The sequence below is a fragment of the Oncorhynchus keta genome, chromosome 21 (genome assembly GCF_023373465.1).
Source record: "Oncorhynchus keta strain PuntledgeMale-10-30-2019 chromosome 21, Oket_V2, whole genome shotgun sequence".
Lineage (NCBI taxonomy): Eukaryota > Metazoa > Chordata > Actinopteri > Salmoniformes > Salmonidae > Oncorhynchus > Oncorhynchus keta.
The window spans coordinates 3,649,858-3,672,383 of record NC_068441.1 but is presented as its reverse complement, the minus strand read 5'-3'; the positions used below and the strand labels follow the sequence as shown (position 1 = coordinate 3,672,383).

At 41.9% G+C, this 22,526-nt stretch overlaps 1 protein-coding gene across 9 annotated transcripts in view; it reads left to right on the top strand.

Moving 5' to 3' along the window:
- Nucleotides 1-22,526, top strand: part of LOC118399952 (neuron navigator 1-like) — a 131,610-nt gene that overhangs the window by 21,598 nt on the left and 87,486 nt on the right. For all 9 annotated transcript variants that reach the window (XM_052473227.1, XM_052473229.1, XM_052473226.1 and 6 more), the window contains exons 2-3: nt 3,014-3,873; nt 4,123-4,211. In XM_052473227.1, coding sequence (XP_052329187.1) covers nt 3,041-3,873; nt 4,123-4,211 — 922 coding nt within the window. In that variant the 5' untranslated portion in view covers nt 3,014-3,040. The remainder of the gene's footprint in view (nt 1-3,013; nt 3,874-4,122; nt 4,212-22,526) is intronic.

The following is a 22,526-nucleotide window of genomic DNA, read 5'->3' as shown; positions in this document are numbered from 1 at the left end:
CCTGTTAATAAATTAAGGTAAAAAAATATATAATAATAAAAAGGGCCATCCCCAAACTATTGCCACAAAGTTGGAAGCACAGAATCGTCTAGAATGTCATTGTACGCTGTAGCGTAAAGATTTCCTTTCGCTGGAACTCATGAAGCTCCCGATGAACAGTGTTGTGCTGACATTGCTTCCAGAGACAGTTTGGAACCCGGTAGTGAGTGTTGCAATCGAGGACAGAAGATTTTTATGCGCTACGTGCTTCAGCACTCGTTCTGTGAGCTTGTGTGGACTACCACTTTGTGGCTAAGCCGTTGCTGCTCCTAGACTTTTCCACTTCACAATAACTGCACTTACAGTTGACCGGTACAGCTTTAGCAGGGCAGACATTTGACTAACTTATTTGTTAAAAAGTTGGCATCCTATGACGGTGCCACGTTGACAGTCACTGAGGTCTTCAGTAAGGCCATTCTACTGACAATGTTTGTCTATGAAGATTGCATGGCTGTGTGCTCAATTTTATACACCTGTCAGCAACGGGTGTGGCTAAAATAGCCGAATCCACTAATTTGAAGGGCTGAAGGGAATGAGCTGTTCCGTCGTCAGGAATGTGGAATAATTCTAATGTTAAGGTGAAATTGGAAAGGGAGAACGCTGATCCGAGAGCAGTGCTATCTTTCTTTCGATCCGATCCGTATCAACACATGCCTCAACGGACGCACCTAGCGAACGTTCTCTCGCTGAGGTGTTTTAGGGAAACGCATGTTACATCTTCGGCTGTTGTATGAAAGATGCATCGTTAGAACACTCATACGCCTAAATTCCACCCCCTGTCGGGAAACTTGGCCCTGTTCTGTTTATCTCCACTCCAGTGATTACTGAGTGGTTAATCTGGAACAGAGACACGGTGCCATGTGTTGTGCAAGGGAGGTAAATAGGGATAAAACATCTACATGTCCAATTATATACTTCACTGAGTATCTTCGAAGTGATTGCCTCTGGCAATCTAATGTGCAGCTGTAGCACACCACGTCAACAAGTACCCCACGGTACAGATAGCTGGTGCTGGTTTGTTGTGATACGAGGGTGGTAGATAGGGGCTGGGTGTTGATGGGGAGGCCATGGTTCGCTAAGCCCAGGGAGGAGGAGTGGTGGAGCATGTCCAAGGGACCAGAGCAGACGTTGGGGTGGGGTGCTGCTGGCACCACCTTAAAGGGCCGGCGGTCCTGCTAAGTGTGCCAAACGGTGTCAGTCGGTCACAGACTCTCCCAGCATGCAGTTCACTGGAGGGGAGAGCCTCATGTTGGAATATGTTTGTGGCAAAGCTGCTTCAACCTTAACAAGTAATATTGTTGATATAGATCATTCTAACAAAGATATATTTGAATGGACTTTCATGACACTCCAATCTTATCCACACGCATTCGTAAGTCTCTGTTTAAATGATATTTGAAGGGGAAATACAGTAAATCTGTAGACTGTAACCCTCTCTCTCTTTGTCAGACAGACAGCTTGGTATGCACATCTGTTGTCCAGTATACAGTGGAACAAATGTTACAGGAAGCATGCTGTGTCTTCCGTCTCCTACGGATTGCAAGAACACGATCCACTGTATAACTTCTTATTTCAGACAGACACATGCGTGTGTTCTCCCTAGTCTCCCACAAAGCAGGACCACACACATCGAGCTTTAAAACAATGCTCAATTTCTTTCAGGTTGATTCCATATGATGTGTACAGGAAGCTAGCTACTGATATTTGCCAGTCTGGAAGTAAAAGACCATGAAAAAGGCAACAACTTAGAATCAATCAATTGTAACATGACAACAGTTTTGATGATTTTCGCTGGGTCTTATACAAATGGGAATGAACGCTAACAGTTTTTCTCAATCGCATTCAAGCAGTTTTTGGATCTGTGTTGAAAGGTATTTATATCAGAACAGCAATGATCAAATGCTCAAATAGGCCTACAGAACTTCTGATCATTTTCTTGCAACATCTTAGACCTTTTGCAAAAAAAAAATTAAACAGATGTCATCAGTTAATACAAAAATCCACTGTATAGTGTTTTGTTCACAGAATATTAAAACATTGCAAGAGAAATGTGTGCAATTGTGTTGCACACTGTTTTCGGCAATAAGTAAATACTACTAAATCACCCCATCAGTGACATACCATGTAGAATATATGGAAAGTTAAAGGCAAAGGGGAATGTCTACAATATGTTTTACAATACTGTGGACATGCAGGGAACAACGTTGGGTTCCTTCTAAGTAACTTTGGGTTACTATTCAGTCATTATCGCCAACATTTTGACCTTCCATTATAGAGCTTTGCTTTGGTGGTGTGAATTGAGGCCTGCACATTCATTTCAGTTGTGTTCCTCCTTTTTATTCACCTTTCCTTTTTTTCTATTGTGGATCGTGTTTCTGTGCTCCAATGGAAAGTCTACAAAACTGTGAGCAAACCAGCCTTTGCACTGAATACATGGAATTGGATTGAGATGGTACTGATGACAGAATCCTCCACCCAATGTGATTATTCTTTTTTTTTAATAAAAAATTGTTTATCAGGAATAATATTTGACGTGTATGATATTGTTCGGTCAAATATACGTAAAAAGGAGAGTAATTTCCCATAATTCTGCACTTTTGTAAAGTTGTACTCTGATCATCATGATTTAGTGACTGCAAAGAAAATGCATTGATCTACTAAGATTTTTAAAAGACAGACTGACTTTCTGTTTTGTCTGTTTGGACTCAAGAGATAAGTATGGTTGCGTGAATGTTTTTGCAGGAAGTCGTGCTCATTTATATTAGCAATTTTGACGGTATATGTCGATGTATTTATGTTTTGAGAAGGTAGCTACATTTTCAAATGCGAAAAACCCACAGAGTTTTGTGTCTTGTGGACTCTGTTTTGAAAATCCACAACAATTGTTCCATAAAATTGTTGTAGGCGATTGAGAAAAAGTGTAAATATGAAATATGGAGAGCGGTGTGTCATTTATTTATTATTTTTCTTTCAGAAACTGTCCCGGTGATAGTCATTGACCATGAGCGGCGGTGTGAACATTAAGAACATGTCCCAGGCCCAACCAGGCTCAGGTCTGGTTTCTGGTATCCCCCTACCCCGGAGCATGATCCCCCTCTCCAGACTGGACCCCAAACACCAAGGGGGCGGCGGCCTCCATAACTCCACAGCACAGTTTCAGCTCAGCGCCAAAACGCATCCCTCCTCCTCCTCCACCTTTTCAAATGAGCTGCAAAGAGGTGCAGCTTTGAAGAGCCACCTGCTGCAGCAGAGGGGTGGTATCTGTTCCCCTTGTCCCCCCTCCAGAGCCTCCTATGCCCCAGAGAGAGGCACAGGCAGCCGGTCAGCCTACAGCAGCCCCCAGGTCCCCAAGAGGCAAGCTCCACCACCACGCTCCAAGGACACCCTTGACCTCCGCAGCAGCAGCGCGCTATCCCAGAAGGCTTTGCGAGAACTTCACGTCAGGAGAAACGCCAACAGGAACTGGGCCTCAGGCGAGGTTTGCCCCAGAAGTCTGGATGACAATGGAGACGCACAGGATGCCTTGTGCAAGCTCTCTGGTGGTAATGTCCACTCAGGCCAAAGCCGGGGTAGATTCTCCCACACTAAAGCAGGGAACGGGAACCTGATCACCTCTGTGTTGACAACCACCCATACATGCCAGGAGCGTAGGGAACTGGGAAAGCTCTCCAGCCAAGGCATGGGCATGTCTGAGAGAGATATGTCCACCAACAAACCCAGAGAGTCCCATCAGAGCCAGCGTGGTGGTGATGGCAGTCAGACAGTCAGTGTGCCACGCCGAGGGATTGAGCCAGCCCAAGTCAACATGGCCACTGTGGCACCTTTCACGTTCAGGTGATGGCAGTGTTTCACATTTTTAGACGGATAACATCACCGTTACTCTACTGTACACTCACTGGCTGTATGTCCTGGAATACATTCTAGACAGAAAACATGATCAGAGAACATGTATTTGTTCTGCATATCAATTAGGTGTAATTCCCTCGCAAAGCTGACTTCTGTATTCAAGTCATATAATTAGGCATATTGCCTGTGCATGATGTTGTATCATTCTGTGAAGTGGCGGTCATGCTGTGTGTGTAGGTTGCAGGCCCAGGATGGTGATACCTCTTCTCTGGAGGACCTGAGTGACTGCTCTTCTGACTCCATGGAGGTGTGCTGTGATGACCTGGGTGAGTCACATTCATTCACTGCATGTCTTGCCCCTGTCACATTACAGTATATTACGGTAGGCCAATTAGGTAAAGTATTCTGCCACACTTGGAATCCAACCAAGAATAAATGATTTAAAAACAAACGGGTTTTGTTGAGTAAATTCAACTTCCGTTAAAACATCTCTTGGACATCCTTTTCTTTTTGCCAATTTATTGAAGATACTGTATGTCTGTGGGTTTTACTGCCCATGTCCTACACCACTAGGATTAAGGCTTAGGTGTTACATAAATCTGCAGACACAGGGGTTTTGGTACCAAATCTAGTCCTCCTGCTGGAGATGGTTATCGGAGCAGGCTTTCTGGGTATTTCTTTTTGTCGTTTTCAGCCACTTATCTGCGTCTACAGGCTTGGCATCATCCCACAATTCCCCCCTGACAAATGTATCTGCTTGATTCTGGAGTTCTCATCTGGGCCTTGAAGGCCACATGTATAAAGAAACAGACTTAACTTTGGACATGATTTTGCAGCGCTGCGAAAATGATACCAGGAATAGTCGAACATATGGTAAGCATTGTACTTAGGTATCGTTAACCCATAGGATTTAGGATTTGATTTAGAATTTTAAGACCCCTTGAAGTATCAAACAAATAGTTAAAATACATTATTTGATTAAACATTTTTTTTTGGGGGGGGACCTTACTGCTATTAGCCCATACAAACGCATTGACCAACAGATTCACTACATGGAACAACAGATAGCCCCCCCCCCAAAAAAAATCTAAAGGATGTTTGTGTCTGTCCTACATCTGAGAGATATAAGAAAGATCAGGAAACATTAACAATTCTTTTTTTTTTTTACATGTATTTAAGCTCTTATTTTTGGCCCTAACATGTAACACTCCAACACTCACAGGCAGTGCTGGAGACATTAGAAGGGACTGTGACAAAATCACATTTGAAAGCTATGCAGATCAACACACACACACACACACACACACACACACACACACACACACACACACACACACACACACACACACACACACACACACACACACACACACACACACACACACACACACACACACACACACACACACACACGCACATTACCAGATGATCCCAATACCTTTCTGTTGCAGTTCAGTCACTATAAGCTATAAATCCTTCAGACTGACATTTTCTCATATCTAGATCTTTTATTTAGTTAATTTATTGAAGTAATGGCAGTAAGATTTAATTCAAACTCTTCATCAAATGTTTTTTTTTTCTTCACATTTGTTTCTAATACCCCCAGGTGTCCTAAATAGAGAATCAAATAGCCTGATTGTCCATGTTTTTACTATCTTAAAACAATTCTGGGTTAAGGAAGTAGTATGTGTTTTGCATTTTAAAAAGCTATGGTCCCTGTCACAGGCAAGTTATGGACCTAAACTCAAACACTCATGAAAACATGAAAACATTTATCTATATCAAATAATACAATTTTGCCCATACAAATGTTTTCATAGAAGTTATTGAACAATATTTTATTTTTGACACATACACACCATCTCAGTGGCCTTGTGGTTAAAGTGTCTGCCCTGAAACTGGATTGTTGGGATTTCGATCCCCAGCCGAGTTCACAAAAGACTCTTTGGCGCTCAGCATTAAGCATTAAGGACATGGATTGGGGATAAGGCTCTGGTGCCTTCAGAAAGTACTCATACCCTTTGACTTACTCCAAATAGTGTTGTGTTTCAGCCTGAATTCAAAATGGATTAAAAAAAAGAATTGCACCAATCTACACAAATAACCCAATAATCACAAAGTGAAAACATGTTTTTTTTTTGTTTTTTTTGAAAATGTATTAAAATCCAGAAATATCTCAAGTATTCACACCGCTGAATCGATACATGTTAGAATTACCTTTGGCAGCGATACAGCTGTGAGTCTTTCTGGGTAGGTCTCTAAGAGCTTTGCACACCTGAATGGTACAATATTTGCACATTATGCTTTTAAATATTCTTCAAGCTCTGTCAAGATGGTTGTTGATCATTGCAAGACAGCCATTTTCAAGTTTTGCCATAGATGTCCAGGCCGATTTAAGTCAAAACTGTAACTAAGCCACTCAGGAACAATCAATGTTGCAACTCCAGTGTATAGTTGGCCTTATGTTATAATGTAGGTTTTTGTCCTGTTGAAAGGTGAATTTGTCTCCCACTGTCTGGCACGTTTTCCTCTAGGATTTTGCCTGTGCTTTTATCAACAACAAAAAATAAACAATCCTAGTCCTTGCTGAGGACAAGCATACCCATAACATGATGCAGCCACCACCATGCTTAAAAATATGAAGAGTGGTACTCAGTTATGTGTTGTTTTTGCCACAAACATAACGCTTTGTATTCAAGTTAATATCTTTGCCAATTTTTTGGGTAATTAAGGTTAGTATTTTGGAGTAATTACAATGTTGTTGATGGATCCATCCTTAGTTTTCTCCTGTCACATCCATTTCTTTCCTCTCTGGCAACTGAATCAGGAAGGATTTACTCCTGAAAAATACTCCTGAACGTATTTTGGCTTGCCATAACAAAGGGGTTTGAATAGTTATTGACTAAAGATATTTCAGCTTTTCATTTGTTCATTTTGATTAATTTGTAAAATTGTCTAAACATAAATCCACTTTGATATTATGGGTATTGTGTGTAGGCCAGTGACACAATCTTAATTTAATCCATTTAAAATTCAGGTTGTAACAGAACACAATGTGTAAAATGTCAAGGGGTGTGAATACTTTTTGAGGGCACAGTACATCAAGTGGCTTCACACTACATAAACAGAAGATACTGTAGGCTCCTGCCCCTATAGGCCATTCTGGCTCAGACAGGGGGTGGCAGGTAGCCTAGTGGTTAGAGCGGATGCTACCATGATTACAGATGAATCGATGAATTATTCACGAGTCCTGAATGAATCGTGAATAATGATGAGTGAGAACGTTAGACGCACAAATATCATACCCCCAGGACATGCTAACTTCTCACCATTACAATAACATGGGGAGTTACTGTATCACACGCTCTCCTCTATCCTTTCTTCCAACTGCCTCTCTACACATATATGCCTGTATTTCTATCATATACAATTAGCCAACCCTGATTCTACACACATTCCTCACACATTCAATTAACACACTTAACTGTTGCAGGTGAAATGGTTGAATAACATGCAAATTGGTGCGTTGGCAGACCACTCCCTATTCTTGCCTAAACATCATAATGTTACCATGGTTACGCCATTGATTTTCAAATCTTACCAAAGTTGCCCTAATAAAGATGCGATAGTCTTTACAAGCCATAATGTTGAATAACCTATTTACACTTCCTTTACCGGTTCTACATGCTGTTGGTCCTTTTGGCGGTAGGATGTGGCAATGGGGTATCCACAAGAAAGTGTTGTCTACCTAATTTTGCAGGTTTTGTCGCTTATATTTTCAATCTTGACACATTGCACGTGATTCACAACACGTAAGCAATAGCCGAATATCACCGAACGTAGAAGCACATTTCCTGGCAACCAGCTGAAAGTGTTTGCCGTTAGGTCTGTGGCTTCGGGTAGGCTCGGCCATATTGTGTAAGTGTTTGTCACGTGCGAATTTCATCAGTATGGAAAATAAAAACTGGAAATGCAAACTGATATACAGACCTGCGTACTGAATGTTGCGTTGATAACACTTCCCTGTTATCAGATTACCAACCAAGCCAAGCCAAGCCACACTGCTTCTTAACACAGCGCGCATCCAACCCGGAAGCCAGCCGCACCAATGTGTCAGAGGAAACACCGTGCACCTGGCAACCTTGGTTAGCGCGCACTGCGCCCGGCCCGCCACAGGAGTCACTGGTGCGCGATGAGACAAGGATAATCCTACCGGCCAAACCCGGACTACGCTAGGCCAATTGTGCGTCGCCCCACGGACCTCCCGGTCGCGGCCGGTTACGACAAAGCCTGGGCGCAAGCCCAGGGTCTCTGGTGGCCCAGCTGGCGCTGCCGTCGCTGCCGTCGTAACATTGCGCCCAGGCTCAATGGTGTAACTATGGTAACATTATGATGTTTAGGCACTGCGCCACCCGGGAGGCCCCCGTTGAAATGAAGTTTGTTCAACATTCTGACTTGTATTGGGACTGTTCGGGAATGGTGAGCCTACATGTTAGAGACGAGTGTGTAAGTGGTTCCCTCTCGGATTCTAAAAGACAGAAGGCATGTCAACCCCAACAGATTACATTGGTTCCCGAGCTGAGCATCTCAATAGGCACTAGGCTGCCTCCCTCCGGAGCCCCTGGAAAGTGTCCCCTTGGTCCATCTGACGTCCACCATTAAAGCTGTGGCAGAGGCTCTCCCCATGGCTCACTTCAGCATTGCGGATTCCCGAACCACTTCCCCATTTGTGCTCCACCCACGCTCCACCACCCGGCGGAAAGTCCCTCCAATCCAGCAACCACAAATGCCTCCAGGTTTTCATCCAGTTGCTCACCGCCTGTGGTTAAGCCTGTTCCACACCATCGTTTAAAACACTGTTCCATAAAACCTTTGTCTTTTAAAAAAAAGTACAAATCATGAGTCTTCTCATTGTAGCTAGGAAAATCATCCCACTTCTGACACCATGTGTGACGAAGTTGGCATTCACCTCGTGCACATAAAAAGGTTTCTTTCAGTCTGGACTAGTTTTACTCCAAACATTTTTATGTGTTGTCAATAAATACACTGATGGGTTAAAATCAGGCTAAAAGAGCTAAAAGCAAGTATTACAAGTACAAAAAGGTAAGAGCATAAAATCTAGCAAAGATATGCTCTCCGCTCTCCTCTATCCTTCTGCTTTTGCTTCTATGATATCAAGGCGGTCCGCAAACCATAGTTTAAGTGCATGCCTATCTGCTGGAATGTACGATCAATCAAAATCAGCCTAATCCTGTACTACCATAATAAAAACTAAAAATCTAGACCAAATAAATCCCTAATTTCTACCACACCCTCCCTCCTCCCACAAAAAACCCTCCCAACCCCATTCTACCTTATCTATATCATGGTGAAACACTCCACCCTTAGAATTGTTCAGCATGTCAACAACCATTTCAACAGTAACAGAAGGGCCCCAACAGTAGGTCCACTTACTTACAGGTGCATCTATGTAAACTCAATCAGTCCGCACTGTAGTTCTACCAATCTGTTTTACGGCCTCTGCATACGATTACATCATGACTGGTCCTATATCTCTGAGCCTCTCTAGCCTCTCTCTGTACCTGGCATCCACCAAATGCTGCACTGTGTTCTCCCCCACAACTACAGCACTTAACCTTCACATTGCTTCCACATTCATCGTAATCATGTGCACCACCACACTTGGTACATATCCCCCCTTTACACTGAGCAGTGACACGTACCATTCCTTGGCATTTAAAACACTGCAGTGCATATGGGACAAATTCTCTAACATTGAAACTAATGAATCCTATCTGTACTTTTCCCAGCAAGACCTTCTCAAAAACTCAGCATCGTTGATAGGCTTCAACTTCTTTGACCCTCTTTCCTCCTGATCAACCTCTTGACACCAATCACTCTGCCTCCCTTCACATATTCTTTAATATCACCTGTGGACATATATATTGGGACCCCCGGGGGTGACTCACATCCATCTCCACCCTTAGGATTACACACTCGCGTTTAAGCACCAGGGACATGGTTTTTAATCTTCTTCCCATTAAAGCTTTTCCATTTTCAGAATCTTCTCTTGCTGAGCCTGGCAACCGCACAATATTAGCAATCTACCATTTCCAATGAACCAAGCTCATTTGACTTCACCGACCTCTTTCTCTACGGCGGTTAGTTTGTCGGACTGGGTGTAAGTGAGGCCCTGTGGTCTCATCAAATACTATCACCACTTTCCTCTCCAACACATCATTACTCTTGCTTCATACCATGGCCCTCTTTATGCTTTCTTTACTAGACTCTCCAATGCTTTCTGTACCATGATCTCTCTTCTTCCTATGTCTTTGAACCTCATCCTCCCGCTCCATACCATCAGAACTAACGCCCAGATTGTTTGCATTCCAGCCCAGCTGTTGCTTCACCAACTTTTTCTCAATTTCTCCCGCACTACTTGCCGCCATTTCCGACCTCCAACCCTCTCTTCCTCAGCTAGCTTTATTCCTGCTCTTCTCTTTCCTTCTACAACAACTTTCTGTCTTTCCTTGTTTACTAACTGTATGTGTCATTCGATCAAGCGTCCGGATTGACTGTTTGCATAGGTTGTTTGGTGGTGGAACAGGAAATGGGGCGATGATTCGATGATGTCAACATCAGTCAAGGTACCTAGTCCCGCCTCTCTCAATACCCCCTTCCGGGGGGTGTTCCACTGTGAACTCCTGAAGTCCCAGATACTTTTCAGCTGCAGCCACAATGATGACCAACTTCTTTCCTTTCTTTGATACTTGTGCCGTACAGTTAACAGATAGTAATAATAATGTATTACATTTGTAATGATCTCTTCATTATTCAGAATAATCTCGCAGTTGCAATGACCGCTACAAAATCCAACTTAACACATAGCATATCCGGTTCTCTTGCTTGGCACACATTCATGGGCTGCAGTTAATCCGCGACCATATATTCAACACTGTCACTTGCTTTCTCAACTCTTTTGGTTGCCTCCACATAGGAGATCTGATGGACCATCCTGACTTTTGCCACCTCAACTTCCTTCAACATTACAGGGCACTCCAAGAGCTCTAACCCTCAACTACCATCGACACCCCGGAGATGACTCCCTTAGCAAGCGCCCTGCTAGCGTGTTGTTCAAACGACGACACGTTGGATGTCAAGATTATTGTGATTCCCACTGCACTTTCTCCCTGTTCCTCAGAAATACAATTAATCAGAACAAGCCCACTTCTGGTCACTTAAATTGACTCCACTTTTCCCAGCACCCGTTTGACCTTTCTCGAGACCTCATATGGGTCTCCCAGATATTCATCCTTATCCAAAAAACTTCATCCAAACAGGACACATATCCTTGCCTGCATTACACGTACCATCCACTTCAATTCTAGACCACTTCTTTTTTGTTCTATTCCTCGACACAACTGTTTTCCATTGATCTTCTCCAACCCTACTCAACACACTTCTTGTTTCTAACTCAGCAACAGTAGTGGTGCGTGGGTCAAATCACTGGGGAAGCCAAGCCCCCCTCCCCCAAACCTATGTGTTGTGATAATTGCGTTGCTTGCTGAAACAATAAGAAGACCCAGTGGCAGAATACATTCAACCACATCTTTGTTTTTTATCACAAAACCAGATAGCAACTTCTGTCCAGTGAAGTCCACAAAGCATATTGCATGTACAGTTACAGACAGTTTCATGACCTACAGCATGGTCAAGCAAGTTACAGTTTCCAACATTTTCAGAAACAACTACTGATTTAGAACCACAGAGTTATCGCAAAGTTGCAAAGAATGATGATAGCTGACACCACTATTCCAGCACCATTTCAACAACATCAAATCACCTCTGATTAGTCTAATACAGTGACAACTAAAAGATAGCAAAAACAATTCAGTCCAATCAACATAAGCTAAATAGCATATGCTGTGGCCGTTCATGGTTATGATTTCTGTGTGCCTGTTTGCATGTGTGTGTTATTGTGTGTGTGTGTGTGTGCGTACGTGTTCGTACAAGTAGAAAAATATGTTGACTCACCCTACTTGTAGAGAAACGCTAATGCCATCCTCTCTTTCATGTTGACGAAATTATCTATCACTCTGTCATACAGTATACACTTTTATTTTTTGTTGTCCTAGCCTACCTGGCTCAAATGCTTGCTCGCTAGCCTAACTTCCATTCATGGGCAACGTTAGCTAGTTAACATTAGCCTTCAACATCTAGCTGCATATTGAACTTCCATACTCTCAGGCCAGGGGCACAACAATGTATGAATTAATGGTTGGATCTGAATCATCGTTATAATCATTGGCCAATACAGAGAATTAAGTAAAACCAAAAGTCCAAATCTCTATATCCTTCCATGACTAATTTAGGAAAGTCTCAATTTTAGCTAGCTAACTACCGGAGGACAACTACACAACGAGATGCAACAATTCAAGTTTTTGTCAATGGCGTATGCTATGCTCTCAAACGGATTGGATAGGAGTGAGGCCAAAATACAAGCTGGCTTCCCTTAACACTTTTTTTTGGTGACCATTCACAGTTGAGCTCGCTCAGTTTAGCTCAAAGCTGATTGGACATTTTTTTAATACATTTTTTGTCAAGAGAGGCCAAATGTTCACTGGCTTTCCTTACCAATGCTAAGCATCAGACAGAGGGGCGCTGTTTCGCTCACTAGGATGATTTCTCCTGTGAGATACTTTCAGCATCTTGCGAATTGAAGGAAAATTATGAAACACAGAGAAACGAAAGATACATTATTTTATGATAAAATTAAAATATATTGGTAAATTTTTGGGGAAGCCTTGCTTCTCTTGGCCTCCATGAATACACGCCACTGCTTATCAAAATCAATTTATGCCATCGCCAACTTCCCAGCAGGACAGTCCAGCCCCCACTGACCATCCCCACAAACACATATAGAACTGTATTCAATCAACTCAAATTGGTGGGGCCTACAATACACAATTAATGATGGAAAAACATTCAAACTATAACAGGATATGAAATATGACTGAAAACAGGGGCCTTTAACAAACACTAAATACATTTACATTCACACACAAAAGATGGAATGTTCAGTCTTTGGTGAGGATGTTTCATCATTCCAACAGACCCCCGCCAAAATGTGTCCTAATGTTCAAATTACGACTATGCCACTGCTATGTGGTTTTTCCATGTTCCCTTTCAACATAAAGCTATTTGAATTCCACTCTGCTTAGAATCAATCATTGTCCCTGATCATGTTTTGACAGATGATTCAACCATGATTAGCTACATTACATTACGATTTGATTGGCTAAAAGGGGGCTCCAAGCCATTGACAATTCCCTGTAATCTGCACTGTCTGAAGTAGCCTCGTCAATCGCTGAAGTAGTGCCAGTTTTCAAAATATCAATGCGCCAACTCTGAGCCCTGACCAAAACAAAACATGGCCGAAAATGTATCTCACCTCAGATCCAAAGCCAGTGGTAACCACAAACTTTAATGAAGCTTTAAAATGTTAAAATGAAAAGATTCATGTTAAACTTGGCTCGTGGCTGCAACACATTTTGTAACAAAGACAGACCGTAGTATGCATATCACTCACCTTAAGATTCTGCAAAAAAAGACATTTCTGCATAAACTAATTCATTCTAGCTAGGTAGTAAAGTTTATCCTCGGAGGTCCTGCATTTTGAATGCATCCAATTTCAATTTGTTAGGTTGTTGGTTTGTTTTTTTGTAACTTCGTAGCATGTAGGTTGCTGCCTAGGCAATCAATCATCGTCAATCAAGAAGCACTACACAAATAGCTGACAATTTGCCCTGCAAATTATGGCTGGCTAGCCACATACTGTAGGTATAGTTTTATAGTTTTATAGCCTGAATTTGAAATGGATTACATTTAGATATTGAGTCACTGGCCTACACACAATACTCTGTAATGTCAAATGGTTTAAGGATTTAGAAATATTTACAGTTGAAGTTGGAAGTTTACATATACTTAGGTTGGAGTCATTAAAACACAATTCCAGTACGTCAGACGTTTACATACACTAAGTTGACTGTAACTTTTAAACAGCTTGGAAAATTCCAGAATATGATGTCATGGCTCTAGAAACTTCTGATAGGCTAATTGACATCATTTTACTCAATTGGAGGTGTACCTGTGGCTGTATTTCAAGGCCTACCTTCAAACTCACTGCCTCTTTCCTTGACATCATGGGAAATTCAAAAGAAATCAGCCTAAACCTCAGAAAAAAATTGTAGACCACCACAAGTCTGGTTCATCCTTGGGAGCAATTTCCAAACACCTGAAGGTACCACGTTCATCTGTACAAACAATAGTACGCAAGTATAAACACCATAGGACCACGGAGCTGTCATACCGCTGAGGAAGGAGATGCGTTCTGTCTCCTAGAGATGAACGTACTTTGGTGCGAAAAGTGCAAATCAATCCCAGAACAACAGCAAAGGACATTGTGAAGATTCTGGAGGAAACAGGTTACAAAATTATCTATATCCACAGTAAAACGAGTCCTATATCGACATAACCTGAAAGGCTGCTCAGCAAGGAAGAAGCCACTGCTCCAAAATCGCCATAAAAAAGCCAGACTACAGTTTGCAACTGCACATGGGGACAAAGATTGTACTTTTTGGAGAAATGTCATCTGGTCTGATAAAACAAAAATAGAACTGTTTGGCAATAATGACCATTGTTATGTTTGGAGGGAAAAGGGGGCGGCTTGCAAGCCAAAGAACACCATCCCAACAGTGACGCAGGGGGTGGCAGCATCATGTTGTGGGGGTGCTTTGCTGCAGGAGGGACTGGTGCACTATACAAAATAGATGGCATCATGAGGTAGGAAAATTGTGTGGATATATTGAAGCAACATCTCAAGACATCAGTCCGGAAGTTAAAGCTTGGTCGCAAATGGATCTTCCAAAATGAACAATGACCCCAAGCATACTTCAAAGTTGTGGCAAAATGGCTTAAGGACATCAAAGTCAAGGTATTGGAGTGGCCATCACAAAGCCTTGACCTCAATCCCATAGAACATTTGTGGCAGCACTGAAAAAGCATGTGTGAGCAAGGAGGCCTTATAACCTAACTCAGTTACACCAGCTCTGTCAGGAGGAATGGGCCAAAATTCACCCAACTTATTGTGGGATGCTTGTGGAAGGCTACCCGAAACATTTGACCCAATTTAAACAATTGAAAGGCAATGCTACCAAATACTAATTGAGTGTATGTAACCTTCTGACCCACCGGGTCAGAAGCTTAAATAAATCATTCTCTCTCCTGTTATTCTGACATTTCACGTTCTTAAAATAAAGTGGTGATCCTTACTGACCTAAAACAGGGATTTTTTACTAGGATGAAATGTCAGGAATTGTGAAAAACTGAGTTTAAATGTATTTGGCTAAGGTGTATGTACACTTCTGACTTCAACTGTATAAATTAATACAAAATGAACAGCTGAAATGTCTTAAGTCAATAAGTATTCAACCCCCATTGTTATTGCAAGCCTAAATAAGTTCAGGAGTAAAAAGTGGCTTAACAAGTCTCACAATTAGTTGCAATTGTCTTTAACATGATTTTTGAATGACTTCCTTATCTCTGTACCCCACATATACAAGTATCTGTAAGGTCCCTCAGTCGAGCAGGGAATTTCAAACACAGATTCAAACTACAAAAAACAGGGATGTTTTCCAATGCCTCGCAAAGACGGGCACCTATTGGTAGATTGGTTAAATGAAATAGAGAAAAGCATTGAATATCCCTTTGAGCATGGTGAAGTTAATAATCACACTTTGGATGGTGTATCAGTACACCCAGTCACTTCAAAGATACTGGCGTCCTTCCTAACTCAGTTGCCGGAGAGGATGGTGGTGGCTGCATCATATTATCGTTATGCTTGTCATCGACAAGGGCCAAGGAGTAAAAAGAAATGGAACAGAGCTAATCACAAGCAAAATCCTAGAGGAAAACCTGGTTCAGTCTGCATTCCAACAGACACTGGGAGACAAATTCCCTTTCAGCAGGACCTAATAACCTATAACACAAGGCCAAATATACACCGGAGTTGATTCCGAGACAACATTGCATGTTCCTGAGTGGCCTAGTTACAGGTTTGACTTAAATCGGCTTGAAGATCTTTGGCAAGACTTGAAAATGACTGGGTAGCAATGATCAACAACCAACTTGACAGAGCTTGAGGAATTTTAAGAAGAATAATGTGCAAATATTGCACAATCCAGGTGTGCAAATATCTTAGAGACTTACCCAGAAAGACTCACAGCTGTATCGCTGCCAAAGGTGTTTCTAAAATGTAACGACTGAGGCGTGTCGATACCTATGTACAGTAAATGAGATATTCCTGTATTTTATTTTTACATTGTCATTATTGGGCATTATGTTATAAGGGTGAGAAATAAACATATATTTAATCAATTTTGAATTTGGGCTGTAACACAACAAAATGTGGAATAAATCAAGGGGTATGAATACTATCTGAAGGTACTATAGCTAGGAAGATGGAGTTTGTTCTCATTTCTGCTGTCAAGTCTCTGACGTGACTCTGCTGTACTGTAGGGAGCTAGCTAATGTTAGCACACTAGTTAGCTAGCAAGTGAAGTGACAAGAAGTTTAGCCAGCTTGTGTAACAACCAACAGAGAGGAAGAGGCAGCTAATTGTCCCTGCTACTCTATAGCTGGCTAGCCAAGTGAGTATGTAGCAGTTATGGCATTAGTACTAAGGCAGACTGAGGCCAATATTATCGTTCTGTCATCATCGACATAACTTGTTGTATGTCGCTTAGTGACATGGCAACAGTCAGAGAAGTAGTGGGGGATACATTCATGTCAGAAATTAACCACACTGCTGCAACCAGAAACTGCTGGCTTTTTTAGCGACAAACAGTCGTTTTCAGAGGGAATTCTCACAACTAAAATGTTTCAATCCATTTTTTTTATAAGCACATTAACACACCCCCATCTGTGCGTTGCTAGGTAATTACCGCACACCTCAGCGGGTTGAAGTCACTCCCTCCAGCCTTCCCACACCACTGAGTTGTGTGGCAATACCCTGACAATGCACAGTCTGGATTGTGTTAATGCTGACGTAGTGAAGTGTGTCCAGTTATTACTATGAAATCGGAGCACCAGCCTGCTATTGGACAAAATTGGTCTTCTATGAAGACCTGACTTATGCGTTAGTTCAACAATAACCTGGTGATATAATTGGGGTTTATCTGAAGGTATGAGTTCTTTACTCGTCAATTTGAGCTCACTTCTTCCAGAGTAAGAAGACAACACAATTCCATTATACATCAATTATATACAACGTAATCCAAATATTTACAAACATAATGAGAATGATCATGGAAAAGGGTAGGGAACAGGGTGAAAGATGCGAAGTAAAGACCTCGATATAACAGAATATTAAGATGTCATACTCAGTGAATGAGCAAAGTCTGTTGCTCAGGCCACATAGAAAAGAACAAAGGGGAAGATGGCTGTGTAGCCTTTCTTGTTCTGAGTATCCTTGTGATTGTTTCTCTTCTTGTCTCCTCAGGATTGTGTTCCTGGTTGCTCTGTCTTTTGGCTAATTCATTGAGTTCCGGAGGCTGTGCTCTGACTGTCTTCTTCTTTCCTTGAAGAAGGTTAGCTTAGGCATCCGCATGCATAGGTTCGGTTTGCTCCTAACAGAGCTCGGGTTAGGTGGAGTGAATGTCTGTGCTTACATACTCCCTTAAAATACCTACACTTGGAAAACAAGAAGCAACAACAGTACTGTTTTATAGTCTGAATTGATGTGTGAAATTCATATTTTACATTTTGGCAGAGGTCTTAGTCGCACAATTTTACATCTAACTAATATGTTTGGTGCAGTATTTCTCAAGCGAAAAAATGCACATGAAAACTAGTTGTCTGTTGTTGAATGACAACAAACACTTAATTGAATAATCCCTACTGTTGACCAATCAGGGTGCAACGGACTCGGCTACCGAACTTCGACTAGCCTCAAGACAACTTACAAAACAAACAAAAACATAAAAAAACATACTCTAAGGTCAGGGCGTGACAGTGTGCTAGTGTTTAGGCAATAACTAGCTCTCTAAAGTCTTCTGCCTTTTTCTGGGACTAAGGGGGCTTTCACATCGAACTGGTTTGGAGTGGTTTTTCCAAACTCTGGTGCATTTACCACCTTAGTTCTGTTTGTTTGGACTGGTGTGAAGAATATCTAAACAACGAGTCACTGTATGATTGGTTGTTTGACCAATGCTCGAGAATCATATCTTCATATCTTAGAAACATTCTGTGAGTAGAAGAACATTTATGAGTGCATCCGAGGAAGATTAGGGGCGATGCGTACCTTGGATATAGGCTATTGATATAACCTATTCATGTTGCAGTTAGAAAAGGGAAAGGGAAATGGGGATACCTAGTCAGTTGAACAACTGAATGCCTGTGTCTTCCGCATTTAACCCAACCCCTCTGAATCAGAGACATGCCGGGTGCTGCCTTAATCGACATCCACATCTTTGGCGCCCGGGGAACAGTGCCTTGCTCAGAGGCAGAATTACAGATTTGTACCTTTTCAGATGGGCTATTGCGCTGTTTCCTACCACATGTTGTTGAAAGACCAAAGCAAAAGTAATATGAAGACTGGGACACACAAGTCTCAATTCCTGTACTGAATAGGTACTTTCTCCCTAAAATGTACTTTACCCCCTGGGTACTATTTCCCTAAAGATACTTTCCCTCCCTTGTGAAGTAGCTGAGCTCAGAGCGGGGCAGAGAGGAGGATAAGAGGGATAGATATAGAGCTTTTTTATGACCCATTGTCTTGCAGGTAGAGAAAATCTTCAGGGAGAAGACCTAAAGTTGGCTAAAGTCAATTCAACATAATGTTTTACATTATTCAACATAGGACACTAAAACAACACATCGCTACATTACTAACATTTTAATTACCCCCTGTATTTTTTTGTCAGTCGTGGCAATACGGCGAAATATGATACTGTATACAACATGCAGTTGTTTTTCAGTAAACAGGGCAGACTGCCAGACACATACAGCATATGCAGTCTATATTATAATAGTCTACTGTTAATATGCCCAACTCAGCCCCTGTCACTAGTTCTCACTACAGTGACTGCTAATGTACAGTACAGTAAAAGCTTCATTACTCCACCTGTTTGATACATCAGGATCTAGGATCTCCTCCAGCAGTTTGTCACGACTGGATGGCACTGCTGCTGTCTTGTCAGTACAGCTTTTCATAAATACACATGTGGGAAAACACGTTTTCCTGACTGTTAAAAGTCACTCTCAAATCCCGTACAAAATATGAAAACGGCTTAAAAAGCCACTCTTAACTTTAAACTCCACTGCCTGTTTAAGGCATATCTTATCGTAGAAAGACAAGTACAGCAGGTTGTTTGTACGTTTCGCATCATCAAATGTTGAATAGGAGCTTTTTTGACTTCACAGTGACATGTCTGTGAAAATGTCTGTTCTTGTCTGTGAAAATGTCTGTTCATGTCTGTGAAAATGTCTGTTCATGTCTGTGAAAATGTCTGTGAAAATGTCTGTGAAAATGTCTGTGAAAATGTTTAGTAAGAAGTTACTTAATGGTTGACAATTAGAGAATAGTCATTCTGCCATTATTATCCATTTACAAACATTCCTATCTACAACAAACCACAATGTTAACCTACAATTACCACAGGCCTAAGAGGAGAATGCAAAGGTCACTGGTAATGTAACAAAGATAGGGGGGCATTGTGTCCAGGTTTTGTACTGATTAGTACTGTTTAGGAACACCCAGTGCACGGATAATGAGAAAAGTACCTCATAAAACTACGTTCACTGTAAAAGCCTTCAACGTAGTCTCTTAATTATTGTGATGACTTAGAGAGGCTGTGACCGCCCCTCACTTTATTCCTCTGAGAGAGGGTGGTTGCAGGTTGCATGGTTGAGTGGTCTTCAGGGCCGAATGGACAGATGCCAGACTGAGGGACCCAGTGATTTGATCTGGGGATCAACTATCGCCTCCTGTCAGGGAGTGCCTCTCACCCCCCCGGGACAGCCCTGGGGGGCCACTTCCAACCTGTCACTGTGTCCTAGACACTATTAATGAGGGAGAGAGGGATGCTCGGGTTATCTGTTTATTTCATATGGATAAATGCTCTCTGTGTGACTTCATCAGTGTAATCAGTGTGTGGTTTCATTAGCGAAACAAAACAAGCAAACAAGCAATCTAAAGAAAGAAACGATATGTAACTCTGATCTGATTGCTGTGCTGGTTGCAGTTATACCAGCATTGACTGTGAGTAATGACACTCAGAAGTTACTGTTGTTTGTCCTTCTGGAGTAGCAACAACACAGCCACTACCCTTCGTCAAAGTAGTCCGAATGAATCTAAGATTCATCAAGGAATCTGTTATTAAGTTTGAAGTTTTCACTGAGGAGATCTCCGAGGAGCGCTAGTCTTGCTAAAGGTGTTTGGTGCAGTATTTCTCAAGTAAAAAAATTTAAAAAAGCGCATATCTGGGAGTATTTCATAGCGAATCATGTTACAAAACAGGTCGTGGCAGCACAGATGATTCTCTCAAATGTTGTTTTTTTTCTATCGTGGCAGTTGGGATTCAAGTGCGTGTCGTCTCAATTCTCATTTTGTCCAAAGCAGTGGCAGACTCGAGTGATCACTATATCAAACACATCAACAAGTGGCCACTTCCATAAAGAGTTTAGGGGCCGAGTGTTCTTTCAACAGAACATTGGCGACATGTTGTCTTAAGTAAACAAGCCTAAGGAGCTGCGTAATGGGGGCAGGTTTGTCTCACAGTCAGGTTCTGCTATACGATTGCATAGAGTTCAAACAGCATGGGCAAGTGGGCATGATTGTAATCCAAAACCAACGCTTGTGTAAATCATGATGACCTCAGTTACATAAATCTTACACAACTCTGTTTTTTGGAAAATACTGACTTTATGACCAATATTATCCTACTTGCACTTTTTAGCACATTTTCCCAGTGGAATAAATGTTTCTGACTAATATCAATGCCACATAGGCCATTTCTAACGAGATACGTTTTTTTTTGCATTCAGTTGCTCATTAAGAATGACTTCTGTTTGAAACAGCCTGTAAACATTTTGACATTTTTGGTCGGTTTGTCCAGGAACAATACAGTGGAACATTTGACTGTAAAAATAGTATTATTTCTGTGGCATAAGACAAAATGCTCCCACATTAACACAAGGAGGTAAAATAATCACTTTGATGAGATTGGAAACGAGCCCTGCGGATTAGCAGTTTGTTTCAGCTTTCCTCTACAGGTTTCCAGCCCATTGAGCTCAGCAGGAATGCACTAATATTCAGCATATAGGGAAGTTTGGGGGGAAAAAACCCACTGATTATTATTTAATTCAAGTTTTTACAATATCGTGGACCCTCGGTCTCATATTCCGCTCAGCAAAATTATTGAATTAGTGATTTATACAAGATGTATTTTTATGGTAGGGTATCAATGATCACTCTGTTTTTCTTTGACCACACACGCACACGCACACTGGGTGAGAACATTTGGACGTTCCTCTACATCTTTTATGTGTTGCATCATCATATGATGCAGCACCCCATAGCAGCTGAGTCGCCACAAAATGATTACACAGATTGTCCAGGGAAATTTACTACTGGCAGCTGTGGAGCTATCCCCTCATAGCCTCTTTACTCATAGACATGCACACACAACCACACACACACACACACACACACACACACACACACACACACACACACACACACACACACACACACACACACACACACACACACACACACACACACACACACACACACACACACACACACACACACACACACACACACACACACACACACACACACACACACACACACTGCTGGCTAGTACATTCGGAATTGTCTCCAGATCTGTGGGAAAGCAGCGGCTGGATGCTGTTTCACCCTCATCTCTCCTGAGGAAGGTTGTCTCTCCCCTAGTTCAGTAAATCAGTTGAGAACAGTCAGGAAATGGGTTCGACGTGTGTCATTGGCTGAGTACGTTATGATACTTTGTGTGGTCTTTTGTAAGCTAACATTCTCTTTATAAGGATTTATGCACAGTTGATAAGTTGGTTGTACAGTAGGGTTGCTCAGGCAGAAATGACTTGATGCAATTGCAATATTTCCAGCTCCATTTCATAAATATGCTCATACAAAAATATTTTCGAAATATTGTGATCAACTTTTTCCCCATCCACAAATATCTACACAACAGGAAACAAGCTTGTCAGAGCAGCTTGGGAGTGAGGTCATCATCAATGGACTCAACTCGGCATGGGGGCATCGCTTGTGACAAGCAAGAACAAAACATGACATTGTTTTCAGTCCCCCTCGCTAAGCCACATCAAATGACTCCATGGGTCTCAGAAGAACCCCAGGTGCCCCGGGACCAACATATCAGGCCAGTGGAGTGTGTAGGCACACGATGGGAGAGCAGTGAGAAATGGCCCTTGAGGCATCGTAACAAACTAGTCCGTTGCATTGCATCAAAGCAAAAGTGAACCATAGTGTTCCCAAAAGGTTATTGGTTCTCCTGGTTAAGAGAAATTGTGTCTCATTGCTT